The sequence below is a fragment of the Rousettus aegyptiacus genome, unplaced genomic scaffold, assembly GCF_014176215.1.
Source record: "Rousettus aegyptiacus isolate mRouAeg1 unplaced genomic scaffold, mRouAeg1.p scaffold_m13_p_1, whole genome shotgun sequence".
In the NCBI taxonomy this organism is placed as follows: domain Eukaryota; kingdom Metazoa; phylum Chordata; class Mammalia; order Chiroptera; family Pteropodidae; genus Rousettus; species Rousettus aegyptiacus.
The window spans coordinates 35,038,607-35,064,963 of NW_023416284.1; the positions used below are offsets into that span (position 1 = coordinate 35,038,607).

The window sequence follows — 26,357 nt, forward strand, 5'->3', positions numbered from 1 at the left end:
GAGTGTATTAGGGAGAGATACATAGAAAAAACATCCCAGATAGAGACACAACTGAAAAAAAAAAAAGGCATGAAGTAAGCACAGGTTCTGGAAATGCTTAGTAGTGCAAGTGTTACTACAGCACAGAGTACTTGGGGTGATGTGATGGGAAGTGAGAAGCAGGTGCAGGCCTTGGACAGAATTAGAAAAATTTGAACACCGGCCTGAGGGGTTAGATTTGTTCTTATCAGCCATTCACTCGCAGAAGGCTTTGAGCCCCTCTTTAAGATGTTATATTGAATAGGCACTATTCCTTGGCCCTCTGTCTGCAGAATCAAGTTACTATTCTTCTACTGGGTCCACTGTCTTCCAGGTCCTCTGATCCCCGTAGCTCTATACAGCTCCCGACGTTTGTTTCAGGTTCTCAGGCTTTGAGATCTGTCTGGATTTGGTGGAGTGATCTTTTTCAGAAAGGATTTGATATTCTTCTTCTGGCCCTATACAGTGCAGGCAATTGACATTGATGTTTTAGACCTGGGTCAGCTCTGTCTGTTCTCTCAAGGGAGGAAGATTAGATATTCAGTATTCTTGAGCTTCATGTTCAGTTCTTAAGGATCTGTAGTCACCACTAAATGAGTGTTAGAGCTAACTAGTGATCTTCTTGATCAACCAGGGGTTACTTAAATAGATAAGGACAGAGTTGAGACCAAAACTCAGGTCTCCTGACTCCTAGTTCAGTGCTCTTTCCTGTGCGCTACAGCTTTTGGCACTGCTTAGCCAGTTAAGAGACAGACCAAATGTTCTTGGCTACCTCAAACCCACAGGGCCATGATTGAAAGCTGGAGCTAAAGGAAGGTTGGTCCCAAATGGAATTCTGTACCTCAAGCCAGACAGCATGATTTTATTTCAATACCTTCCTTTCTTCTGTAAATGTGCACAGAACCTACTTAATCCTTCAGCTGCAGTTGAGGGCAGGGATTGGTATGTAATAGTTTTGTTTTGTGATGGGATAGATCTCTGTTTAAAGTTGGAAGGAACCTTGGAGGCAATGTGTGGTGACAGCCTCACGTGGTCCACTGAGCATGAAAAACTCCTGGCAGCCAGAAGCGAAGCTTCGTTTTTGGAAATGTTCAAGCTGAGAAAGGTTGTTCAAGCAGAAGGGATCTTACTTTTAAGGGGCTTTCTGCACAGAAGAAGTGCTGTATGGGAGACTCCATGGTTTTCAACTTCTGCACACCTTTTCTCTAATACGTGTGAGGTCTAAGGGCAGCTGCGAGGTGTTAATCATGTCAGACATCTGTCGGGCAAATGTCACGGGCTGCTAACAACCACCGTCACCATTTACTGCCTACTGCGTCAGGCACTGTACATACCAAGTTATCTCATTTTATATCCAGGATGGTGGGAGGCAAGCTGAACGATCATGATCTCTTTCTCAGATGAGGAACAGAGGTTTAAAATTTTGCTCACGATCTCCCCAGGGGCAGAAGAGACGCCAACAAAGCTTGTTAGCCGGCCGCCCTAGCCGCAGGGCCTTGGGCCTGTGGGCGGCCCTTCCGTGGGCGGGGCCTGCGACCCGGAAGTGGCTGTGCGGGCGGGTGCGAACGGAGCAGGAGTTCCTGCCGCTGTGTCCCGGGCAGTTGAGGGCGGAGACTTGTCTCTCTGCGCCAGAACTCTGTAGCCTTCGCGTTCTGCTGCCACAGTTGGGACGATGGTAGCCCGTCTGCTGCTGCGCGCCTGGTCCCGGGGCTCTGCCGTTGGCCCAGGAGCCCCGTGTCGGCCTCTCAGCGTCAGCTCTGAGCTGGGCCAGTACCTGCATCGCAGCGTCGTGCCCACTATGCACTTCCAGGACAGTCTGCCCAGGTGAGCCCGGCCTCCCAGTCCCCGCCGCCCACCACAAGCCCAGAATCGGCCCCAGCCTCACTCCAGTCACTCACGACTCTTTTACTGTATCCGCTTCTGCCTCCATGCCGCTACCTGGTACGATGCCGTATCCGCCGTCTCGAAATCCTGTGACTGGCATAGGAACCTCAGAACAACCCATTGCTCTTTCACATTCTCCAGCTCTCCAGTGGCTCAACTTCCAGCCGGATAACCTAAATGTCCCTCGCATTTTTCCCTGAAAAATATCCAACCTGCCTATCTTCAACGCCATTCCAACCCCTCCAACTAGGGTGTCCCCTGAAGTACTTTAATGACTGCCTCACATTCCTGCCTAGAGTACGGACAAGTGAATTCCTGATACATAAGAGTTATCCATCCTCAGCTTTTCCCAACACTACACCTTCACTTTTATTACTCAGAACCGTCAGCCCACTCCCCATGCCAACATTACTCTGCTTTCAGCACCCCCATCGGTCTCCCAAGCACACTTAAGTGTTCACCGTACCGTCCCTCAAGTCCTCAGCATTCTTAAGTCCAGTCTTTACCTGGAAACCTTTCACCTGTACCAAACCTTCAGCACTCCCCCTAATATATCCTCCTTAACATACATTACCCCCTGCAACTTCACCCCATCCTCACTGACTTCTAGACACACCCTCAATACCCCTCCGAAATTATTATTCAAATTAGACCCAGAGCCCACCCAAATTCTGTCAATTCCTTCTCACCATAGACCACCCCCCCAACCTTCTAAAACACTTCACCTAGACTCTACTTACCCTATTAAAAGTCTAAATAAATCTTTACCCCTTCCCTCACCCACTGTTTTCTTTAATTTGGTTTGCAATTTTCCTAGCCTTTGAACTTCCAGCCTTCAAATTCCCAGCCTTCATCTGAGCTGCCACATCTCCTTCAATGGTAGAAATTTTCCTAAATTCCTTTACCCTCTAAAACCAGACTTTACTTTCTCTGCACACCAGTTAGTTCCTGGTGCCACATTCCAAATTCCTGTCGAAGATTCTTCTAACTTCCTTTCTTTCCAAACTGCCATCTAAGATCTCCCAGTCTAGGGGCTGGAGGCCAGTGCTCCCCACCCCAAGAATAGAACAAAGATTGTATCACAGACATTAACCCAATTACTAGGTTGCTGTTTTTCTTCACGTCCAGGAACCCCTTAACCCATTGTCATCACTGCCCACCCCCACCCTCTCAACAAGGTCATCCAAGGAGATACTTAAGAAATTATAGCGTCCAGACATCAAAAACAAATTAAAATGATCATCTAACCCCAATCCCATTGTTTAAATTTGGCGAGAGGAAGAAAAAGAGCCTTTGTGCCTGCGGGATTGGGACACGCCTCCTCCTTGATAGCCTAAGCAGGAGCTAAACTGGTATATGGGGGAAAGGTGAGGAATGACAGAACCTGTCTTCATTTGCCAACTCCAGCTGGCAGATGGCTTTTGACTTTCAGGCAGACCTAGGCTCCACCCAGGTTTAAGATCAGAGGGATTGTCTCCATTTTATAATTGGGAAGCTTGGAAGAATATTCAGGATCATTTCCTTCAATCTACAGCACAAAATTCTGTAGGAATTTGAAGCCACAAAAAATAGTATTGAGTCATTGCCCATGTATAACCTTAAACAAGGACTCCCACCTCCACCCCCTGAACCCCCAGGCCTCCATTATCTCAGCTGTTAAGTGAAGGTTAGATAAAATGAAATTCCTTTTATCTCTATGAAATTCTAGACTGGTAAAGTGTGTTATTTTTGACATTCATTTCGATGTCACACTTGGTGAAAAGCCCTGGCTTTGAAATCTGATAAAACTTAATTTCAGAGTCTGGGTTTTATACTCTATAATTTCAGGCAATTGGGTTAAATTTTTTCAGCCATAGTTCTTTCTTACCTGTAAGGTAGGAATGGAACATAAACTTCATTGAGCTATTGTGAGGATAGAGTAAGATAAGATGCCAAAAATAGGGAACTATCTTAATTGTTAACAAGGGGAGGGGCTAGTTCCTTTGTATCAGGTGGTCCAACTGGATTTCCCTCCATCCCTATTCCTGTTTCTAGCATATCACTGCTGCCTATTGACAGGGTGACGTTGGACTCACTTTTTTCTAGAAACCCTTGCACTATCATTTGCTTGTTTTTAGATATTATGTTTATTCTTTGTTCTTTTTTAGTGTGGTCAGATATGCATAACATAAAACTTACTGTTTTAATCATTTTTAGGTGTACAGTTCCTTTAGGTGCTATTTTTAAGAAGTATGTTTATATACAATGCACATAACCTCAGAATATAACATTGAAAATCCTGAGGAGACAAAGGGTAGATCAACCTGACCTACTTATTCATATTATTAATTTGATAAGCATTTATTGATATGAATTTAGAGACCAGTCGGTCATGGTGAGGAGTTTACCATATAGCAGGTCGGTTGGGGTGGGGAGAGGGATTTGACAGATGAACAGATAGTTCAGATATAATGTGATAAGTGGAAAGCAGGATTTCATGGTGGTTAATATCATGAAACAGGAATTGGACAGATCTGATTTTCAATCCAGCTCCACTTCTTACTAGCTGTGTGGCTGTGAGGAAGTCATCTAACCTAAAAATTGGGATTAGTAATATTACCTTTGTCCCAGGATTATTAGAATTAAATACTCTAAATTATTAGAATTAGAGCACTTAGAACAAAGTCTTGCACACAGTAAGTACTCAGTAGATAATTCTTCCTGCAAGACCACAGCTAAAAAGCCTTTTGTATTTTTACACAATATAGTTATCATTGGGATAAATTCATCGTGAACGTGAAGACAATCCATGCCTTTGGGGCCCAGAACATTACTGTTTTTACCTATTATTCTCCACACCTTGGTAACTCTGACCTCACCTGCCTCCCATTTGAATACTAGAGAACCTGCCCATTATATCTTGAACATCAGTTATCATATAAAGTGATTAGGGATTAAAAGAAAAACAAAGAGCATTGACATTTACTGTGGATCAACTATATGTCTAAAATGGTGCCTGATACATATTTTTAAAGACAAAATGGGTTCTTCCTTCCTCCACTGCCAAACATATACACACCCTAACTCAATTCTAACAACTTAGGGCCCAAATGGTGATTCTTTGGGCTGAGCCCACCATAAGCTCCCTAAAATTTTTGAATATGCCTTGTGTTTTCGGGGTTTTGTTTCTGGGCTCTATCTTTCCCTCATTCTTCTGAATTGGTAATCTTCAACTCTGTCACCTCCTCTGTGAAGCTTCCTTTACTCACCCGGCACTGTCACGCCCACCTCCACACTCACACAACACGTTTTCTTCTAGTAGATCCTGTACATGCAACAAATGTTTGTTTAAAGCAGTTATAGTACTTGAAAATATCTACTGTGTACTTACTATGTGCCAGATTTTGTAGTAAGTGCTTTATATTGGTATTTAATTCTAACAATCCTTAGAGAAAGGTAATATCATTCCCATTTTTAGGTTAGATGACTTGCTCACAGAAATGCAGGTAGTAACTCACCAGTACTCAGTGGCGGCCACTCCCCAACTCTGCTCTCACCCCCAGTAAACACTCATCTACCTTCTGAAAGTGACTTATTAAAAATTTGAACTCAGGTTTGTTTGTCTGGCTTCAAAGCTTATGCTTTTCCAGCATACCACACTGTCCCGAAAGAAGAATAAATCTACAGTTGGCAGGATCATACTCCCTTATGTATTCAATTTTCTCCCTTACTACCTGCTTGGAAGAGCCTGTGCAAGAGTCTAGGTTGACATTAGGACAGCAGCTGCACTTACTTACAAAATGTACAGTCAGAAGTGGCCAGAGGACCCAGTCTTGAGAAAACCTGCACTTTTAGGGTAAGAGGATATAATAAGGGAAAAGAGACTCAGAAGATGATGTCAAAATCAACAGGGTGGGAGGAGAGAATTTCTAACTCCATCTTCTTCATCCTTTTAAGTGTTTCACAGCCTGCAGTCTGATGGAGGAAAGAGACATAAATATATAAGTACCACTAAATGTGATAAAGAAGAATGCAGGGTCCTGAGATGGGTAGTGGGGAAGGGATTAAAGGAAGGAATAATCATGTAATTCATTTGATACACATTTATTAACTACCTATTTTGGTGCTGGTCTGTGGGCCAGTGGAAGTCAGAAAAGAGGTTTCAGAGGAAGAATCCTAATGAACATTGAGCTCCCCTCTGTGTAAATCACCATAATCATGAGAGCCAACTCTGTGCATTTCTTCCCAGCTCTGCATTCAGTGACATCATGTGAGTAGCTTGAAATTGGCCTGATGGGAGATTTGCAGAAATTGATAAATGGTACAAATCAGGGCTCCATCCCCTACCCACCGGAGAGCTGGTTCACTAACCCACCACCTCTTGGAATGAGTATCAGATGAGGATGGGAGAAGGTACAATTGACTTTGAGAGGAAAGAAACTTGTTTAATGTTGATGGCAGACAATGGGGTAGGGAGGGTGCTGGTCCTTCCTAGAAATTGGGGAATGGCTTTCTTTGGAAAGAAATTTGAAAGCAAGCGTATTTTCAAAATACAATCATCCCTTGCTATCCTCAGGGGATTGGTTTTAGGACCCCTTACAGATACCAAAATCCATGGATGCTCAGTCTCTTACATGAAATAGCATAGTATTTGCATATACCCTACGCATATCCTCACATATACTTTAAAATCGTCTCTAGATTACTTATAATACCAATATAAATGTTATAATACAATGTAAATGTTATGGAAAGTAGTTTTACTGTGTTGCTTAGGGAATAATGACAAGAAAAAAAGTCCATATGTGTTCAGTACAGACACAGTCATCTTGGACCTCACTACATGGTACATGTCAGCAACAACGTTACATTCCCCCCTGCCCCCCGCCAGAATATTTTCACTCTGTGGTTGATTGAATCCACAGATGCAGAACTCGCAGATACAGAGGGCTGACTATAGTCAGATTTTAAGAGAGGTGAGGAGGTAGGTGAAATACTGGAGGAAAAGTTATAGAGTATAAGATAGTTTATTCAGAACAGAATGGGGGTTCTAAAAGGTATAGTGGAAGTGGCTCATGAAGAATAATAGCTATGTGAGGCTAAACTGAGTGTTGCTGAGCAGATGGAAGGAAGTAGTAGGCTTTGTTCCTAAGGTGGAAGGTGTCAAAATAAGAGGGAAGCAGGAAACAGGAATGCAAAGGAGATAGAATGAGCTATCTATAGATATGGAGAGAGATCTGGATGTCTATAAATTATATTCAATGTGTGCTGTATGTTTAATGCTTACTGTATGTCAGATAACCTTCCTAAGTTATATATATATATACATATATATATAAATTTATATATGCAAATACATTTCATTTAATCCTCATAATAACCCAAGGAGCTATTATTTAACAAATGGAGAAAAAGGGGCCAGAGAGGTAAGAAATTTGCCCAAGATTGCATGGATAGTAAGTGACAGAGTCCAGGCTGCAAACCCAGATCTGTGGGAGTTCAAAGGCTGTGAACTTAAACCTTTCTGTGTACTAGATGTGTTAGTAATAAACTTCTGCTAGGTGAAGTTCAAACTTGACAGGATTTTATATCTCTCTGTGAGGCAATTCTCTTTAACTTCATAGACTAGAAATAAAATCTGAGAAACATCAAGCAATTTGCCACCTATAACCATATAACTAGAAATCAAGCAGCAGAGCCTAGGTCTGATTCTAAATCTCATTCTCTTTCTACTATGTCAGTAGTTCTTAAACTTTTAAATTTCATAGATCAGTAAAATTATGGGGAAAATATTGTTATAACATTTCTTAAAAGAAAGGACCTTTAATGACCCTCATCCCCATCCAAAAAAAGAAAAAAAAGAAAAAGGCAATCTCAGAATTAAGGACAGACTTCTAAATTAATCAAATTTAGCTTTATGAAAAGCTCACTGTCCTGTTCCTGTTTTTTTCATTTCACTGTGAACCAGTAACTTTATAATCATGGCCATTGTCTGTATTGCTATTTGGCATTTACAGTGAAGGGGTCTTATATAAGGCAAAGATATAGACCTGGTAAGTGTGGCATATTTCTTAAGTTATCTTTAATATTTTTTAAATAGAAAACAGGTGTTTTTGTGTGCATGATAAAAATTTTTATACAGAATATATGCTGCTTCAGTATAATTCCATTGAGAAAATTCAGTTTATATTGTATTAATAACTATAATATAAACCATTACTCTGAAAACTAGCTTTACCTCACTGAGTTCAGGCTAGAGTTACCAACTTCAGAAGCTTTTTAATAAGCACTGTTTTTATAAAACTACCATGCCTCTAATTTAGAATTTTGTTTAAAAGAGGTAAATTTTTGTTAATGTCCCTACTGTGTCAAAATAAAGTCTTGAGAAAAATGGTGGATAACTTTGTCATTATGAGATAGTTGAGGTAGTGTTTGAGATTTTCTGTTTATATCCATGAATGTAAGGGGATCTCTAGTGTTAAAAGTGTTGTGAATGGTTACGCAGTGCAGCCTATGTTCATAATGGTTATAAATAACTCAGATTTATTTTTTACATCATGTTTGGATAAACACGCTTTGAAAATAAACATTAGAACCACAGTATGTCTTATGGTAAGGTTTTAAACTACATTTTATTGATAATTTTCCATTTTTTGCAAATGGTTACTATGTTTAGATATTTTGAATGTATCAGTGTTAATTTTGAGTTGGTAGAGGTAATTTAAATTATTTTTAAGTTTTGGTACTAGGGAATATATCTTTTGATAAAATTATTGACATGCAAAAGAAAGTATTCCTCACCATACTGTCCATGCATTTTCATTTCACTGCGGACCAGTAACTTCAGCACCATAGCCATCATTGGGAATCTACTGGTAGAGAATGATGAGTAAATAAGCACATAGGAAGATCTGGTTCTTCCTTATAGGACTCTTGATGGCTGGGCATGGCTCAGTGGTTGACTTCATATTTGGGTGGCCCTTAGATAGACCTGTGTTTCACTTTTGTATGAATCTTTGTTGTAAATGCACAAGAAGATTAAAAAATAGAACTTTTAAAAAAAATTGGGGGAGGGGGAGAAAAATGCAGTTGTTGAAACTAAGGGTAGAATTAAAATCAGTGACAGTACAGGGTTAGCACAGGTATTATAATTGTGACCAGGAAACAGGAAGGCTTTGGGGCAGCGTCTGCTTCCCCATTTTGAATCTATTATTATTAACTAATTAGCTTATGAACTTTATCATTAATACATTAAAAGGTTATTGTTACTTAAATAGTTACCATTGATACATACATTAGTAAATCCATCAATTCTGATTTGTCAGTTGCTTCCCATTGTTGGTTTTTTGGTATTATCTAGTAATCCTTTTACTAGTTTGGGTTGTGAAGCTAATTAACCTATTCTACATATTGTCACTCTTACATTGACCTTGCTTTGTCCTCAGGCTGCCTATTCCCAAACTTGAAGATACCATTAGGCGATACCTCAGTGCTCAGAAACCTCTCCTAGATGATGGACAGTTCAGGTAAATGCTGAGAACCTTGAATGGCCATGATTGGGTGGTTTAAGAGAGGCTGACAAGTAGTGGTAGACCGAGCTTCTGGAAGTATCTGTGATTTGATTGGATCTCCAGGAACCTGGGACTTAGTTTCTACATTTGCAAATTCAGGAAATAGATTTTCACTCAAGAAGGGCTGAGCAAGTCTCTCTAACCAGACTCAATAGGTGATGGTTTATAAGCCAGAATGCCAAATTTAAACCATATCTTGGCAGGCGTACCTAGGAGGCTAGCTGCTACTAGTCATTTGCAGAAAGCATGGTCTCTTGGTAGCAAGGTCCATTGAGAAGAGCATATGGAAGACCAGAAGTATGATTGGTGAGCATGTGTACTGGGTTGGATAGTGTGCCCTCCAAATTCTTGCTCCTTTTCAGAACCTCAGTATGTGACCTTATTTAGAAATAAGGTTGTTACAGATGTAATTAGTTAAAATGAGGTTATACTGGTGTAAGATGGGTCCTTAATCCAATGTGACTTGTGTACTTATAAGAAGAAGAGACACAGAGACAGCCATGTGATGATGGAGGCAGAGATTGGAGTGCATCAACAAGCCAAAGAATGCTGAGGAGAGCTGGTAACACCAGAAGCTAAGAGAAAGGCATTGAATAGATTCTTCCTTAGAGTCTTCAGAGAGAGTATGGTTCTGTCAGCTCCTTGATTTTGTACTTCTAGTCTCTAGAACTGTGAGAAAACAAATTTGTTTTAAGCCATCTGGTTTGTAATACTTTGTTTTGGCAGTCCTAGGATATCAATACAACATGGAATTGGAAAATAATACTGGATATTGTCAAAAAGTGGATTACATTAAGCTCTTATATCCTAAAATACAGTACTCTTTCTCCATAATGAAATTTTTTTTTGTGCAGATAACTGGCGTTGTCATTAGAATCACAGAGTTGTTCACTGGACAGTGATGGAAAAACAGATGAACTGTTCATAATGTAGTCCTCTGCTTGTAAATATTCCTTATTAGCCACTTGAATCGTCTCTTGATCTGGTAATAATTTAATAGCTATAAGTCATTAAGTATTATATTTCAAACTATTCTAAATCCTTACGTTATAAATGTTTTTTAATCTTGTGAAGTGGTATATTACCTCTGTTTTATACATAAGGAAACTGAGACTCAGATCAAGTGACTTGTCTAAGGGCACACAGTTTGAAGGTGACAGAGCTAGAATTCAAACTTACCTCTTTTTGACTCCAATGATTATGCCCTTTTCTTCATGCCAACCTGCCTCTTAAATTACAGATTGTTTTATGAGATGTTGATTGATCTTCCCAGTTTAACCTTTTTTAGAAATCCTAGATTTATCCATTTTAAATTGATTCCTGTTCTTCTGATCAGAAGTACTTCTGGTCTCAGACCAGATTCTAGGGATATACTACTGGGGACTCAAAACTCTGTGTATGAGTTTTTGGCCATGAATCTAAAAATCATGTATTTTCTGCCATGATCTGATTCTGTTTTTTCTTGAACATTTCAGGAAAACAGAACAATTTTGCAAGAGTTTTGAAAATGGGATTGGAAAAGAACTGCACGAACAACTGGTTGCTCAAGACAAGCAGAATAAACATACAAGCTACATTTCAGGTGGGTAGGCGGGGCTGTGGAAATAATTTTTCCTAGAGCCCACCATAATGTAGGTAGGATCAAGATAGAACCTAATTTGGTTCTGTCTGTAAAGGATGCAGGTTGAAGTCCCATGTCCTGTGTGTATCATTCTAGGTCCTTTATGCTCTGACATAACTGCCCTGTCCAGCCTTATCTTTTACCATTCTCCCTGACATACTTCATGGTTCAACAAAACTGAACAACTCATTGTTCTCTCAACCATGTTTCTACTGCTATTTTTACCTGGAAAATTCTTCCTTTAAGACACAGGTAGGGTGATTGCCAGAAGCAGGGGGTGGGGTTGTGGAATGGGTGAAGGGGGTCAAAAGGTAAAGACTTTCAGTTATGACATAAACAAGTCATGGGGATGTAATGTACAATGTGGCGACTATAGTTAATAATGCTGTATTGTATGTTTGCAAGTTGCTAGGAGTATAGATCTTAAAAATTCTTACCATAAGAAAAGTAAATTTTGTAACTATGTGTGTTGATGGATGTTATCTAGATTTGTTGTGGTGATCATTTCACAATATCACAATATATACAAATATGGAATCATTATATTATACACCTGAAATAAGTATAAGGTTTTATGCCAATTATATACTCAATAAAAAAAAAAAAAAAAGACCCAGGTAGGATGTATTTTCTATGAAACCTTTTGGTTCTTCTCCTTGTCCATTTAAAGTTGGTTGCTTCCACCTCTGTACCCATAGCACTTTAGCTTATATTTTTTATAAGGTTATACATGCACCTAGTTTAAAGAATCAAATAGTTCTATTAGGCTTATTAGGAAAAAAAACAGCAATTTCCTGACTCTCCCCTGATTTCCCACCTCTCACTTTCAGCTGCTATCTGATTCTTTTGATATATATCCTTATTCTCTAAATTATATACTTCTATTATGCATTTTAACTCTTTTAGTTTTAGTCATTATCTGGTGACATCTCACTATGGAAAATTAGAATTTAGCAGTCTCTTATATCACCACATATATGCATGTATGTGCACTTTTCCTATCCCCTCATTTTCACAGTATAATTATTTGTAATTTTGATTAGCTTAGGATTTAGTGTTTACGCTCTTATGATCATGTAAATGCTATTGTTATCTGAGTTGTGTAGCACATTGGAATTGTTTTTCCCTTCCTGTACAAACTTTGTTTTCTCTGAAGTTAATGATTATTTTATACTTCTTTATTTTTAGCTTTCTGTGTCCTTTAATAGTTTATCTGGGATTTTTTTTAAAGTTCTTACCTTTTTTCATAGTCTGTCTCTAAGTTGCTTTTTTACTGTTTTGCTGTCCTGCTTCAGATGCTTCATAATCCTCTGTTGTCTTGGATATGAATGAGATACTAAAAAGCTGTTGGAAGCTCTGTGGATGAAGATGGGGCTTGTCAGTCACAGCTTCACTGTAATGTGATCTGGCTAAACCACTAATGTTAGTGCCTGTGGGTTAGACTTTCAGGAAAGGCTTTTCCAGTAAACTGACAAAAGGTATTTTCCTGGTGGCTAGTGTTGTAGGAGTGGGATAGGGAAGAAGGCTTGAGATCTCAACTGTAATTTATGCCCCCCAGTTTTACTTTCTCCAGAGAATAAAACTTAAGTCTTCTGTTGGAATGGGGAGGATATATGGTGGGTAGGAGTGAGGGTCTAATTAGATAGTCTTTCAACCAGATGTATTTAGGCTGCCAATTCCTGAGCACTTTGGGGGTTCTGATGTATAAATCTGCTGTCAGCATAGGGCTGGCTTTCTTGAGTCTGCTTTACTCATTACCAGTTGCCTAAATGCTTTTAACTTCTAACATTCACTCTTTTCTCCTCTCTCCTCTCTCATTCTCTTTGCCTTATTGGTTTATGTCTCTTTAAAATTCTTTTACCGAAGGGATCAGAGGCATAAATTCATGACTTTTTTTTTTTTAATCAAATATATTTTAATCCCTTCATCCCCTAGTACTTTTTTCTTGGCATTTTAGTGCGTTGCATTAATGTTTTAATTCTGTTTGTCTCCTTTGCCAGAGTTCTTCCAAATCACAGTCCATGTCCTACCCTCTTTATATCCTCTGGACCAGGGCCTGGCACAGCATTGATTCTCAAGGAATGAAATGGAATGGATGGACCAACAAATTAATAATAGATAAATATGTATCCATTAATCTTTTCTCCAGTGCTTTTCAAAATCTGGAAATTATTTCCTCTAATGGAAGAGGTCCTTATTTGTAGAATTCATTCATGCTTACTAATCCTAGCAGGAACTTCCCTTGAAAACACATTTTCTGATAAAATATAAAATACTGTTTCTAGATTTTTTTTTTTTTTTTACAAGCAAAACGTCAACAGAAATGCAGAGGACTTGTTTGAGTGGTCTGCATACACTGATAGTTATTTCTAATTGCTTTTCAAGCATACACTGATAGTTATTTCTAATTGCTTTTCAAGCATACACTGATAGTTATTTCTAATTGCTTTTCAAATGTACATAACACACAGAATGATGGTGAAGACTTTCCCTCATACTAGGGAGATAGTCAAGTGTGAATGTTGTCTTTGAAGGGAGATGAAACAAGAGAAACCTAAGGAGATGGCATGGGAATTAACAACTATTCCGTTTGAGCAATAATGCAGGTGGGGTATTATATTTTATTCCTTTAAGAGTCATAAATGAAAGAATGAGGAAGAAAAGACAATTAATAAACATTAAGGAAATGCAAATCAAAACCACAATGATGGTTATGCACTAGAATGGCTCCAGTCAAAAAGACAGATCATAAGAATGACAAATGTTGCTGAGGATGTAGAGGAATTAGAAGTCTCATATACTGCTGGTAATGGTGCAGCTACTTTGGAAGATACCCTAGCAATTTCTCAAAAGGTTAAACATAGACTTACCACTTAACCTAGCAATTCCACTTCTAATTATATCCCTAAAGAACTGAAAACATATATATATCTGCACAAAACTTGTGCATACCAGCATTATTCATAATAACCAAAAAGTGGAAACCACCCAAAATGCCCGTCAGCTGATGAATAGATAAACAAAATGTGGTATATCCATAAAAGGGAACATTTTTCAGCAATACAAAGAAATGAAGAAGTGATACATACTATAACATGGATGCACTACAAAAACATTATTGTTAGTGATAGAAGTCAGTTGCAAAAGACCACATATTGTATGATCCTATTATGTAACATGAATTATTGCAGAGCAAAAAATCAGGAAATTCTACCCTCTGGAGGGCGATGTCATTTCTTCTGCATATACTTTTTTTTTTTTGGTCTCATTTTATTTTTGGGGACTGTATTAACTTTATCTTCTTTTTTTAATTTTTATATTTTAGGCCCCTGGTTTGATATGTACTTATCTGCTCGAGACTCCATTGTCCTGAACTTTAATCCATTTATTGCATTCAACCCCGACCCAAAGTCTGAGTATAATGACCAGCTCACCCGGGCGACCAACATGACTGTTTCTGCCATCCGGTTTCTGAGGACACTCCGGGAAGGCCTTTTGGAGCCAGAAGTGTTTCACTTGAACCCTGCCAAAAGTGACACCGATACTTTCAAGAAACTCATACGCTTTGTGCCTTCCTCTCTGTCGTGGTATGGTGCCTACTTGGTCAATGCATATCCCTTGGATATGTCTCAGTATTTTCGCCTATTCAATTCAACTCGTTTACCCAGACCCGGTCGGGATGAACTCTTCACTGATGATAAGGCCAGACACCTTTTGGTCCTAAGAAAAGGACATTTCTATGTCTTTGATGTTCTGGATGAAAATGGGAACATTGTGAGTGCCTCTGAAATCCAGGCTCATCTGAAGTACATCCTCTCAGACAATAGCCCTGTCCCAGAGTTTCCGCTGGCATATCTGGCCACTGAGAACCGAGATGTCTGGGCAGAGCTCAGGCAGAAGCTCGTGAGTGATGGCAATGAGGAGAACCTGAAGAAGGTGGACTCTGCTGTGTTCTGTCTCTGCCTAGATGACTTTCCCATTAAGGACCTTGTCCACTTGTCCCACAACATGCTGCATGGTGATGGCACAAACCGCTGGTTTGATAAATCCTTTAACCTCATTATAGCCAAGGATGGCACTGCCGCTGTTCACTTTGAGCATGCTTGGGGCGATGGTGTTGCAGTGCTCAGGTTTTTCAATGAAGTGTTTAAAGACAGCACTCAGGCCCCTGCCATCACTCCACAGAGCCAGCCTGTCAGAGCTGACTCTTCTGCTGCTGTGCAGAAACTCAGCTTCAAGCTGAATGATGCCTTAAAGGCTGGCATCAGTGCTGCTAAGGAAAAGTTTGATGCCACCACGAAAACCCTCACCATTGACTTAATCAGGTTTCAGAGAGGAGGCAAAGAATTCTTGAAGAAGGAGAAGCTGAGCCCTGACTCAGTGGCCCAGCTGGCCTTTCAAATGGCTTTTCTGCGGCAGTATGGGCAGACAGTGGCCACCTATGAGTCCTGTAGCACTGCAGCATTCAAGCACGGCCGCACTGAGACCATCCGCCCTGCCTCCATTTTCACAAAGAGGTGCTCCGAGGCCTTCGTCAGGGAGCCCTCCAAGCACAGTGCCAAAGAGCTTCAGCAGATGATGGCTGAGTGTTCCAAATACCATGGCCAGCTGACCAAAGAAGCAGCAATGGGTGAGATGGGGGTGGGGAACATGCCTTTGGGTCACATTGCCCTCAGCACAAGGGTAAGCCTCAGTAATATTCCACTGTGCATCTGATTTCCACCCCTTCACTAGTTTTAATCCATCTGCCAACTTCCTTATTTTTTTTCTACCTAATAGTCTGAATGGCCAGACAAGCCACTAGGGATAAGAATGTTCTTACCTCCTGAGCAGGGATGGAGAAATGCATCTAACTTCATCCTCATTTAAGGTCACTTTCAGTTGTGACACATGAGTGTTTTGGTCATCAGTCTCAGTTTTGACAATTTAGGATCACTAAGCCCATAGCCCCTCTTGCTTCATGTCTGGTACAGTGTGTTGGCTCCCTGTAAATAAGGCAGCTCAGAAGCTCTTTTCAAATCTAAGTGTCATCCTTCTTTGCCTTTTTGTGGTAAAATTTGAGACCTGGAAGGAACCTGGAGGATCACATAGTCCAATCCTTTCATGTAGCCCAAAGTCCTGAAACTGAAAGAGACCTCCAGGACATTCTGGTCTCATCCTTCCCCATTTTATAGCTAGGCAACTGAAACCACTGGCCCAGAGTTACATAGTAAAGTAGCAGTAAAGTTGAGATAGAACCCTTTCCATTTTGTTCCACTGACTCAATATTGTCTTTTACACCTGACCTGGACTTTAGATGTTATCTTAGTTTTTGAGTCCATTATCTCTTCACATACTTTTCCGATTGATTAACATTTAGTTTCAGACTTTTTAAAATCATGCTTTCACTTTAGGCTCATTTTTAGTTTAGCCATTGACAATTTTTTCTTAAAGAACTATTCTAGAATGAACTCCTGAGGTGAGTGAGATGGAGATGCGCATGCAGAGGTAGAGCTTTCTTCCATGTTCAAAGATGCTGTGATGGGGACTAACACATGGGGAGGGTGGGGCGGGGAGGCTTACTAAGGTCCCTTTCAGTTCTGAGATTCTGAGACTCTGGCTTTTCGTTTTGTCTCTGACAGGCCAGGGCTTTGACCGTCACTTATTTGCTCTGCGGTACCTGGCAGCAGCCAAAGGGATTGCCCTGCCTGAACTATACCTGGACCCTGCATATGGACAGATAAACCACAACATCCTGTCCACGAGCACACTGGTCAGCCCAGCAGTGAACATCGGCGGCTTTGCCCCTGTGGTTCCTGATGGCTTTGGCATTGGGTATGCTGTTCATGATAACTGGATAGGCTGCAACATCTCCTCCTACCCAGGCCGCAATGCCCGGGAGTTTCTCCAATGTGTGGAGAAGGCCTTAGAAGACATGTTTGATGCCATAGAAGGCAAACCCATCAAAATTTAGCCTCTGCACAGGTTAAAAACCTCCATTGCTTCATTGCCTTGAAAATTGAGGCTTATGTAGCCAATAGGTGCTACTCTGTAACTAATGAAACTAATCAGCCAGTGTTGTAAAGCTTGAACTTTAAAATCATGGTTTTTAAAGCTAAACATGTAATTTACAAGTGGGACTAGATCACAATGAAATATATGTGAGATTTCTTTTTTAAGAGCATTTGATTAGGAGGTAGGATTTGAAAAACTCACTCAGGTGTATTTATTGTTGAAGCAGAAATTGTTGCTTGGAGATACATGGTTCCTCTGAGTTTATTTTTTAACCTAATTTCCTAATCCCCACAAAGACATTTCCAACAGTAAGTTCAATAAGTTCAGGTAACAGTAAGTTCCTATGGCCTTCCTAACATTTCTGGTGATGGTGGGAAGCACTTTCATCCTTCCTATAAACTTGGCTCTCTCTCCTGGGACATCTTCTCTTTGAAAATGCTCTTTATTTTTCATGTCTGATTCTAATAATCCTGCTGCAATAAAGGTTATTTCTGTGAATTTAGGGAATGCCATTTTACTGCTCTTCAAGCCAAATGAAGATTTATAATTGGTGTGTTTTTAACCAGTTGAAAGCTTATGTGCTAATTATGGCCTAATGTAGCAGTGATCACTACATTTTGCATTTGAAGCATCTCCACTGAGTGATGTGAACTGAATTTTTTAAGTTTACTGTTAGAACACTGCTGTAACATGAAAGGGTATTCTGTTCTGTTTTTTGAAAAGGAAAGACTTTTAATTTTACCTGCATTTACCCAGGGGCTTGCCCAGTGAGTTTCTGGACAACTGGGATTTGAATTTTGGTATGAGCTAGCTGTCAAGCATTTCCAGTGCATTTTCTCACTTAATCTTCATACAATTCATATAAACGTGCCTGCATATCTTCTTAGCTGACTTCACCCATCCTTCACTCAGTAATTATTTAATGAATATCCAACAGGTACCAGGTCCTTTGCATTCTATGGTTTGATCAAAGAGACATTTGATGGCTGCCATTGTATGTAAAAACACAATGTTGCTGTCATTCATGAACCATGTTCAGGAATAGCTAACTCCCAAGTCCATCATATCCTCAACTGACCAAAGGTGAGTTGTTCTTTGTATAATGAAGATAATTCCTAGAACGTGGTGATGTAATGAAGATTAGCTGTAACGATATAAGTAGAGCATGCTCACCCACTCTCATCTTTTACTATCCCCAATTCTAGTAGCTCTCACTTCTACTACTACTTGAACAGGAGACTGTTGTCCTGGAGGGTGGGGCAGGGAAGTTTCTTAGTGATGAGGAGCAGGCCTCAGACATGCCACCACCATTCTAATCTCACTGAGTAACATGTCAGAACTAAAGCGCCTTCAGTTTTAGATGAAGAAAATAGGGTCCTAAGAGGAAAGTACTTGCTCAGGGGTTTACAGTGAGCAAGACAGTGAGCCCAAGGTTCTTCTACCCCAACACATTGCTATACCAGGCACTCAAGATAACTAACCCTGGAATAGGTTTGTATGTGGAGTAAGGTATGGTCCCACTTTTACTGCTCAAAGTTCAACAACTGCCCAGCACCATTTGTCAAGTTAATAATTTCCCCACTTATCTGTAATACCACCTGTCAGTAACCAATTTTCATACATACATGGGTCTGTTTGTTTATTGTTCCATTGGTCTATCTGTATCAGTGCCAAAACCATGCTGGCTTAATTGTCACTGCTTTATGAATACATCACAGTATGTGGTAGACAAAGTCTCTCATCTGTGTCATCATACAAATTTCAGAATCAAGTTCTTGTAAAAAATTTTATTAATTTGTTGAAAATGATCATCTTTATAATATCAAGCCTTCCTATCCATTACTAGTAGTATAGGTTTGTATTTAATTAGGCTTTAACACCTTTCAGTAGTTTAATAATTTTCTCTATCAAGAGCATGAGCCTCTTTGATAGATTTAATCCCTGGCTACTTCCTGGAGTATATTTTTGTTGCTATTTTAAATGGCACTTTCTTGAATTATATTTTGCATGTTGCCAGTATACTGAATGCATTTGATTTCTGTATGTTAATCTCAAATTTAGCATTTGTTAATGCTTTTAGATTTTCTAAGTAGAAAAATATAATCCGAAAAATGAGTTTTTCCCTTTTCAATCTGTTCATATTATCTTACACTGGTCAGCCCTTGAGCACAATGAATAGCAGTGATGGACCTCATTTCACCCTCATCTTGAATGGAATACTTCAAACACCTCATGTAGATATCCTTTATGAGGTGAAGGTAGTTCTAGTCCTAATTTTTTTTTGCTAAGTTTCTATGGTGATTTTGCTGTTAAATGGGTATTGAATTTTACTGAATACATTTTCTGCATCTACTGATTGTTTGGGTTCCTCTACCTCCTAAAAGGTGAGAATTTAAAATATAAACAAACCTTGAGATATTTTTAATGTTTGTCTTTGAGCTTCATACACACTGGCTAGTATAGAATAAAAACCAGAAAGGCTGCTTACCCAGTGCTTCCATTTACTTGCTTTCAGGCTAGGCAGTAGACTGGACCCAGTGGGATAGGGGGCTGATGGACCTGCTGGCTGAGGGAGGGAGGGGGAAGAAGCCTTGTTTTGTCAAGTGCAGAAAAAAGCAGGCCCAGGGGCCAGGAACACAGGAGACCTAGAAAAAGAACAATATAAATGCTGGACTTGAGAGAGGGGACAAAGAAGGTACTTCTTCACCACCCCTGGACATAGCCACCTTTACCTGAAATCAGAGGATCTCCTCCTTAGTGCCCCAAAACCACACCCTTTCCCAGTGGGTCATTCAGAAAATGAGGATATTTTTACTTTCAATAAATTCCAGGCTCCAGCAGAACATTGGAGAAATAAGGTCTCTCACAACAGGTTTTCCAAATGGACTCAGTGTGAAGGCATGAGCATGCCCTCGTGACCTAATAACCATGCACTGAACAACTCAGTCCACTGTGTAGGGCATCTTCAGACCCAGGAAACCAGGCCCATGACTGTTGTCTTCACATCTCCACAGAGCTGCCTGGGCGCAAAAGACAAAGTGTGACCACAAAGGGTACAAACCAGGACCAGCAGGAACCACATGTAGCATGGAGACTGACTGAACATAAGAACTTTCATACTCACTTTCCTGATGGGAGGAGACTATCCCCATCACAGCAAGTGAGCAGAGACCTAATGACCACTTGGGCAGAATTTTATAGAGCAGATTCATGGTAGGACTAGATTGCTGACCTCTACAGTTCCTTCTGGCCCCGGAATATAAAGTGACACCAGCTAACAGAGATAACTGTGTTCACTTGAAAGCCAAACTGATCAATGCAGTGTTTTGGCTCAGGACTGCTGGGCTCATGGCATCATTCCAGAGGCTCAGCTGTACTTTGTATCATTGGCTTTGACTCCCCAAGAGCTGGACAGCCCTTCAAAGCCGTGTGCTCCCGCATATTTTGCAAATTGGATCAGATATAAGACTACATACTGTGGGAAGCTGTTGATCAGCTGTCAGGAAGCAGTAAGACCTCCAACATGAATTCGTATTTGTGGAGAGAGTGGCTGCTACCTTAATGCACGAGTACAGCACAAACAGAGGCTTTATTGGTGGGGCTTGGGAAGCTGTAACAGAGATTAGCATGCAGACTGTGAGGGAACAAGGAACAAGGGAATGAGCCTCAGTGGGCTGTCGCTTGGAACGTGTTGTCCCTTCTCAGTTCTTTGAAGCAAGTGTGCAGGAAGAGGGTTCAGCACTTTACAAACTGGTGGGTGACCTCATAGATCCCCACAGACTCCTGAGCCTTTTCATCATAGTCGGTCCAATCCTGTGAAAAAAATGGCAGTGTTAGCCTCATGAGGTAGCCTGGGACAGTGTGGAGTGGAGAACTGGGACTTAAAAGGCCCAGTTCAGGCTTTTACTCAGATATTCATGAACATATATGACCCAGAACAGAGCCAGACTACTCAGATCTGAACTCCAGCTCTTCTAGCTTTGTGATTTGGGGTAAGTTGCTTAACCATTCTGATCCTTAGTGCTGTCTATTATTTTTCAAAAATGGGGCAACAATAGACTTCATGATGAATGTTCAAAGAATCAAATGAGGTGACATGTGAAAGTACTTAGCATACTGCCAGACACATAGAAGAGCGCAATAAATTTCAGTTACTATTATTAGGTGTTAATGAAAACTGAATGAAGTTTTTGTCCTTCCTCTGAGGCATGAACACAATACTTCCTTATCTGCAAGGGAGTAACATAGCCAGTAATACAGTTGATTCTTGTTATTTGTGATAGGTATTCGTGGTAGGTTCTACAGTCACCACAAACACTGAATTAGTGAATACTGAACTACTGCTTCCAGGGAAAATCAGCGCTAGGTACCTGGGAGCATCAGACCACAACATTTTCTCCAACCAATCAATACATGACCTTATTGACTAATTAAAATTGAACCCACAGCCAATAGCACTATAACCCATGCCTGAACAAAGCTTATGTAACATGCTTTCTTCAGCAGGTACATCCCAACCATCTTGCATGTAGAATACCAGATAGCACTTCAATACTATACATGGGGCCATCTTAAACACCAAAATCACCAATAAAAAAGCACTAAGATATAGAGTCAGCTTTCCATTAATGAGCCTTGTTCACCTTAAAGGTAATTTCTACTAGGTACCCTATAGCACCCTGCAAGGCCCCCCAAGTCCCATCTGCACCTTCTCCTGTAGATTAATGTCACTGAAGAGAGTCCCTGATTCCACACCCTCAGCAGTGAAACCGGCCTACAGGTGACAGGAAGGCAGCAGTTAGTCTGAGGAAAAGGGAGAATGTGAAGGCTGGCCAGGGAACTAGCTTTTCTCACACCTTTAGGAAGGGAGGACAGAGATGCAGTACGGGTAGCTGTTCTAGAATAACTATTGAGCTTCCAGGGCCTGGCAGTTGTCCTGGGACTAGAGTGGTCCTCAATTAGAACCCTGGATCAAAAGAGTCAGGAGTTACGGGGTAAACTCTTCCACTAACCCTGACTATCTGAAAGACCCTGGGCATGTTGCTCCCCTCTTTGGACCTTAGTTTTCTTACTTATGAAACATGGAAGACAATGCTATCTTTTCTGCCTACCTCACAGACTTATTGTGAGGTGAAAATGCTGCACCAATAAAGTGGGATGAGCATTAGCTCAAGTCAGATAGGTCTGAGTTCAAATTACAGTTCCACTGCTTACTAAACCTGGGCAAAATCTCTTAAGTTCTTTCTTATCTGAAAAATAGGATGAATAACTTCATAGTGTCACTGTAAGGATTAAATAAGGTAACATGTAAAAGTGACCAGTAGAGTGTCCAACACATAGTAGGCATTTAATAAACAATAATTATTATTATTCTTAGAAAAGATAATTCATAGGCCATGATCTCTGTAGAAAGCAAAGTTCTGCTGTCACTTTCTATATATTCTCCCCAAAGATACAGGTTCCCTAGGAAGACAAACATACCTGTGGCTGGAAATCAACCGGTTCAAGGCCCCGGCACTCAAATTCTACTATCGTCTTGAACTTCTCATTGTCTTCAGCCTAGAAAGGAAGTGTATTGAGGACATAAGCACAACTGTGCCTTCAGGATGACCCCATGGCCCCTCCCCTTCCTGCCAAGTAGGTCCTGACTGCCCCTGTGAATCCAGAATGGGACTCAGGAGCAACTCGTCCCCTTCTGGAAGAAGCCTGCCTTGGGTGCCTGCTTCCCCTGAGACCTTGGACACGGATGCTGCAGAACAAAGAGTGTGGACTCTGGGGTCAGCCTGTCTAGATGTGAGGCAGAGCTCTGGCTCTCTTCCCCTCTGGGCCTGAAACTGTCAAATGGAGCTGAGTAAACCACTATTTACTGTGAGAATTTGAAATATGTGTAAGATGCCCAGCAGAGAACTCAACACTATGCTCAATAAATGATAGATAACATTATAAACATCAAAAATATGAACAAGAATGTTAAGCTACAGAGTCTCCAGATCATCCAAACAGTCCCAGTATACTTAGCTGCACCTTATAGCTAACCATCTGCCATGCTGTGAAGGTAGGGGGCTGACTTAAAGCTTTTCAAATGGCATTTGCTTGCAGAGGGGGCACCTCTGAGGGGGAAATATAACCAGGAAATTCATGTCTACCTGACACATGGGCTCACAGATCCCAAGCATCACACCCACACATTCATTCTCATTCTGTCATTAAATATAAAACCATTTCCTGCACACCGACCATGTACCTGGCACTGATGGGGCACTTCTTTGTTGGCCCCGATTTGTTTTTTGTTTGCTAGTCTGTCTTCCACTAGATTATGATTTAATTGAGGGCAAGTTCTCATTTGATTTCTCTCTTTAATTCAGAATGAAGCTGAGAATGTGGCATAAATTAGACATTTTTCAAAAATATCAAATAAGGAATAAATGAATACAAGTTAACTGCCCTTCTTTAAACAAACAGATCCAAAGTACACATATCCTCCTTCGTCCTTGAACTAACCCGTTATACAGTAATGTATAACTACCTTGTGACATGGACAATATCAAGATTGGGATGCACCATTCAAAGGACTCTACCACTTTTGGTTTCAGAGAAGGCTCTCTAGTCTCTTTAAGATATAGATAAAGCAAGTGCATCCAGGAATGGAAACTGAGTAGCTGAGCTGAGTCAGAGGTCCCCCAAGCTCCAACAGCCAAGCATTTAATAAAAAAATACAAAAACACTGCAGTAATCTGTTATGAATCTTGTCCCTACCAAGTAGTCAGTGTATGGTGAATAAATAACTGCTAGACTGAGTTAGTGAATAAGTAAACAAATAAGAACATGAATGGATGTCCTATGGCTGGTCGCTCTGGGGCAGATATAACTCTAGAACCCTGGCCTCCTAGCTCCCAACTTAGATTTAATCCCACCATGCCTGCCACTATGGCTGGCAACTTACATTGTAAGATTTGATAGTGCTGCTCAAAATATCTGAAACATAAAACAGAAAACAAAATTGACTTCAGTCCACACCTTGGCCCCACCCCCAGATACCTAGAAGTGGCTCTAGGAAAGAGTCTGCTGCAGAAACTTGGTTGCTTCAGGCATGGGTCAACCCATAGGTAACATGAGCTTGCTTTTGATTTGGTACAAGGAAGCTGGGAGCTAGCCGGCAGAGCTCAGTATTCATGGCCTGACCTACCAATGGAGTTTTCCCTCGCGCACAGCTTGCACTTCTGGACCATGGAGGCACTACCACGGCCTCCCTTCAGTGCCACACTGTCCTAGGAAGGAGTAAACAGAACCTCTAGTCACATTCTCAATTAGATGTAGGGTACTGAAGAGATACAGTCCCACCACTTATTATTCAACTGAAGTGACCAAGACACAGAGAGGGTGATTGACCTCCGAGGACAAGAATCCTAAGGAGGCTTCTTGAGACTGAGGAAAGGACCTCTCCTTGCTTTTGAACTCTGCTTCGAACTTCAAAGCTGCCCTTTGTTCCCAGTGTTGATCACACTAATGTCTGCCCTTTCAAACCACAAAAAGAAAGGTCCAAAAACTGGAGAAATTAGGGTCCCCTGATCCCCAAATCCCTACCCAGAGATGTGCATGTGTTTATGTGTGAGTATGGTGGTGGGGGAAGTAGTTACCATCTGCCGAATGTATTGCCACTTCTCTGAAATCTCGCCGCAGCTGCCACACTTCATCTTGGGAGGAAAAGAGTATTAGTAAAGTAGTAAAGTCAGTTGGGCAGTCACGGCAGGTAGGGTAAGAAGGCAGACTCATCACCTACCTTCCTGTCAGCAATTTCACTTCATCTTTACAACAAGGCCAACCAGAACATAATCAGACTTATCTCTGGGCAAAGAACAGGTCAAACTGTTTCTGGTGTCGGCGTTCCCCACCCTCCTTTAAGAAGTGCCCAGTCTAGCTAGGGATTCAAGGCTCAGGGTACAGAAATGGCCTCAAAAGAACCTCCACCCACTCTGCTGAGTCCCTCTGTGTTCCTACAGGCCCTTGTAGGTCCCTAGTACAAGTATATATCATTATGTTGTTAATCTATTTCTCTCTCCTTCACTAGATTGTACTTTTTGAAACCAAAGAAAATCAATTCCTGAAATAAGCCCTGACACTTGGGCTTCAAAATATATGGAAATAAAGGTAGTCAGAAGGCTTCCTTGAAAGAGATAAGGCTTTTGTCAGGTACTGAATAATGCTGGGATTTAGAGTAGGAGGAAAACAGAGCACAAGCTCTGGGATCTGGGAGAGTGAAAGGCCTCAAATTACTAGAGTAAGAAGGGGACCTCTGGAGATCATACCTCAAATTGCTAGTGTAAGAAGGGGACCTCTGGAGATCAGTACTGGTAAATCTAGGGTACCAGATTTACCAGTACTGAGTGGGGAAGTAAGGGTGGAACCATGCTCAAAATTAAACGACTTCACGATAAAATCTCATCAACAAATAAAATAGAAGGTAAAATTATTCCTGCTAAATAATTCACAATATCCCTTAAAGTAGCCTTTCGTTCAGCACTTGTTTACATACCATGAAATATTTAACGAAGAAAAAAATGACAAAGGGAATTTCAAGACACTGCCAATTAAGGATTAACCAATAACCTTTAAAAATCAAACATAAAATTCTATCCAGAAAAAGAAAAAGGACACTTAATGGTTAAACATTTCCCATCTTACTGGAGATAAGGCCCCAGTTTAACATGAGATCAAGTTGGGGAATCTTTTCCCGGACCGGGCCCTGTAGGTGCGGCCCAAGTGGCCCGATCCCTTCCAGGGCGCGATCCCATCCATAACTTCGAAGAGCCTACAGCCTCTCGAAGCTCCTCCCTTCTCCCCGTCCAGGGCCCCGCCCCTCCAGCCGCACCTTCAGGTACCACCGGAAGTCCTCCCCCACAGGCCGGAGGTTAGTGACGTTCTCCAGCGTGGCTTTGAGCTGCAGCGCGATTTTCTGAGGAGAGGGAGGGCCAGAGCGACCGCATCAACCGCGCCTGCGCAGCCCCACGGCCTAGCCCCAGGCCGGCCCCTCCCAGCAGGAGCCCTGTCTCTCCGCTCTTTCTCAGCACAAGCCCACTCCCCTCTTTCTTTCCCGGAGCGAGCCTCCGCTTCCCGTATCCTCGCCACCGCCCCGTCCCTGCCCCAGTGGGCGATTTGCCGCCGCCTCACCCCCATAGTGGCCTGGCTCAGCACGGCGCTTCCTGCGGTCGCTACTTTCCGGCCAGTCGTAAACGGCGGGCGCCGCCTGCGCACCCTCGGTGCGGGCCTGCGGCTTGCGTCGGGCGGGGCTC

General features: G+C 41.3%; 2 protein-coding genes across 9 annotated transcripts; one reads left to right on the forward strand and one right to left on the reverse strand.

The window, feature by feature from the left end:
* Positions 1-1,577: 1,577 nt before the first annotated feature.
* On the forward strand, positions 1,578-22,626 carry CPT2 (carnitine palmitoyltransferase 2). Of its 4 annotated transcripts, XR_001593918.2 has the most exons (7): positions 1,578-1,842; positions 9,327-9,407; positions 10,928-11,034; positions 14,399-15,703; positions 16,695-16,887; positions 18,005-18,150; positions 22,520-22,626. XR_001593918.2 is itself a non-coding variant. In XM_016120436.2 (6 exons), the coding sequence occupies exons 1-6, from the start codon at positions 1,691-1,693 to the stop codon at positions 18,048-18,050; spliced, it is 1,884 nt and encodes a 627-aa protein (XP_015975922.2). In that variant the 5' UTR covers positions 1,578-1,690; the 3' UTR covers positions 18,051-19,554. The 4 variants fall into 4 exon arrangements, 3 of the variants coding, with proteins under 3 accessions (XP_015975922.2, XP_015975920.2, XP_015975921.2); XM_016120436.2 differs by lacking the exon at positions 22,520-22,626 and having other exon boundaries at positions 18,005-19,554; XM_016120434.2 differs by lacking the exon at positions 22,520-22,626 and having other exon boundaries at positions 16,695-19,554.
* On the reverse strand, positions 20,638-26,347 carry CZIB (CXXC motif containing zinc binding protein). 5 transcript variants are annotated; one of them, XM_016120437.2, is made up of 8 exons: positions 26,236-26,347; positions 25,937-26,020; positions 24,705-24,761; positions 24,254-24,335; positions 24,011-24,042; positions 22,549-22,626; positions 21,776-21,841; positions 20,638-20,880 (listed from the first exon to the last, which is right to left on the reverse strand). In XM_016120437.2, exons 1-8 carry the CDS (start codon positions 26,239-26,241, stop codon positions 20,803-20,805), a joined length of 483 nt encoding a protein of 160 aa, XP_015975923.1. In that variant the 5' UTR covers positions 26,242-26,347; the 3' UTR covers positions 20,638-20,802. The 5 variants fall into 5 exon arrangements, with proteins under 5 accessions (XP_015975923.1, XP_015975924.1, XP_015975925.1 ...); XM_016120438.2 differs by lacking the exon at positions 21,776-21,841; XM_016120439.2 differs by lacking the exon at positions 25,937-26,020 and having other exon boundaries at positions 26,236-26,337.
* Between the last annotated feature and the right edge of the window lie 10 nt (positions 26,348-26,357).

Bases quoted from the DNA above. Each gene is read 5' to 3' on its own strand.
- CPT2 (XM_016120434.2), top strand. From the start codon at position 1,691: ATGGTAGCCCGTCTGCTGCTGCGCGCCTGGTCCCGGGGCTCTGCCGTT. The intron at 11,035-14,398 runs GTGGGTAGGCGG...TTTATATTTTAG, and splicing joins ACATACAAGCTACATTTCAG to GCCCCTGGTTTGATATGTAC. The intron at 15,704-16,694 runs GTGAGATGGGGG...TGTCTCTGACAG, and splicing joins GACCAAAGAAGCAGCAATGG to GCCAGGGCTTTGACCGTCAC.
- CZIB (XM_016120437.2), bottom strand. The intron at 24,762-25,936 runs GTGCGGCTGGAG...TTTCCTCCCAAG, and splicing joins ACTTCCGGTGGTACCTGAAG to ATGAAGTGTGGCAGCTGCGG. The intron at 22,627-24,010 runs GTAAGTTGCCAG...CTTCCTTTCTAG, and splicing joins GCACTATCAAATCTTACAAT to GCTGAAGACAATGAGAAGTT.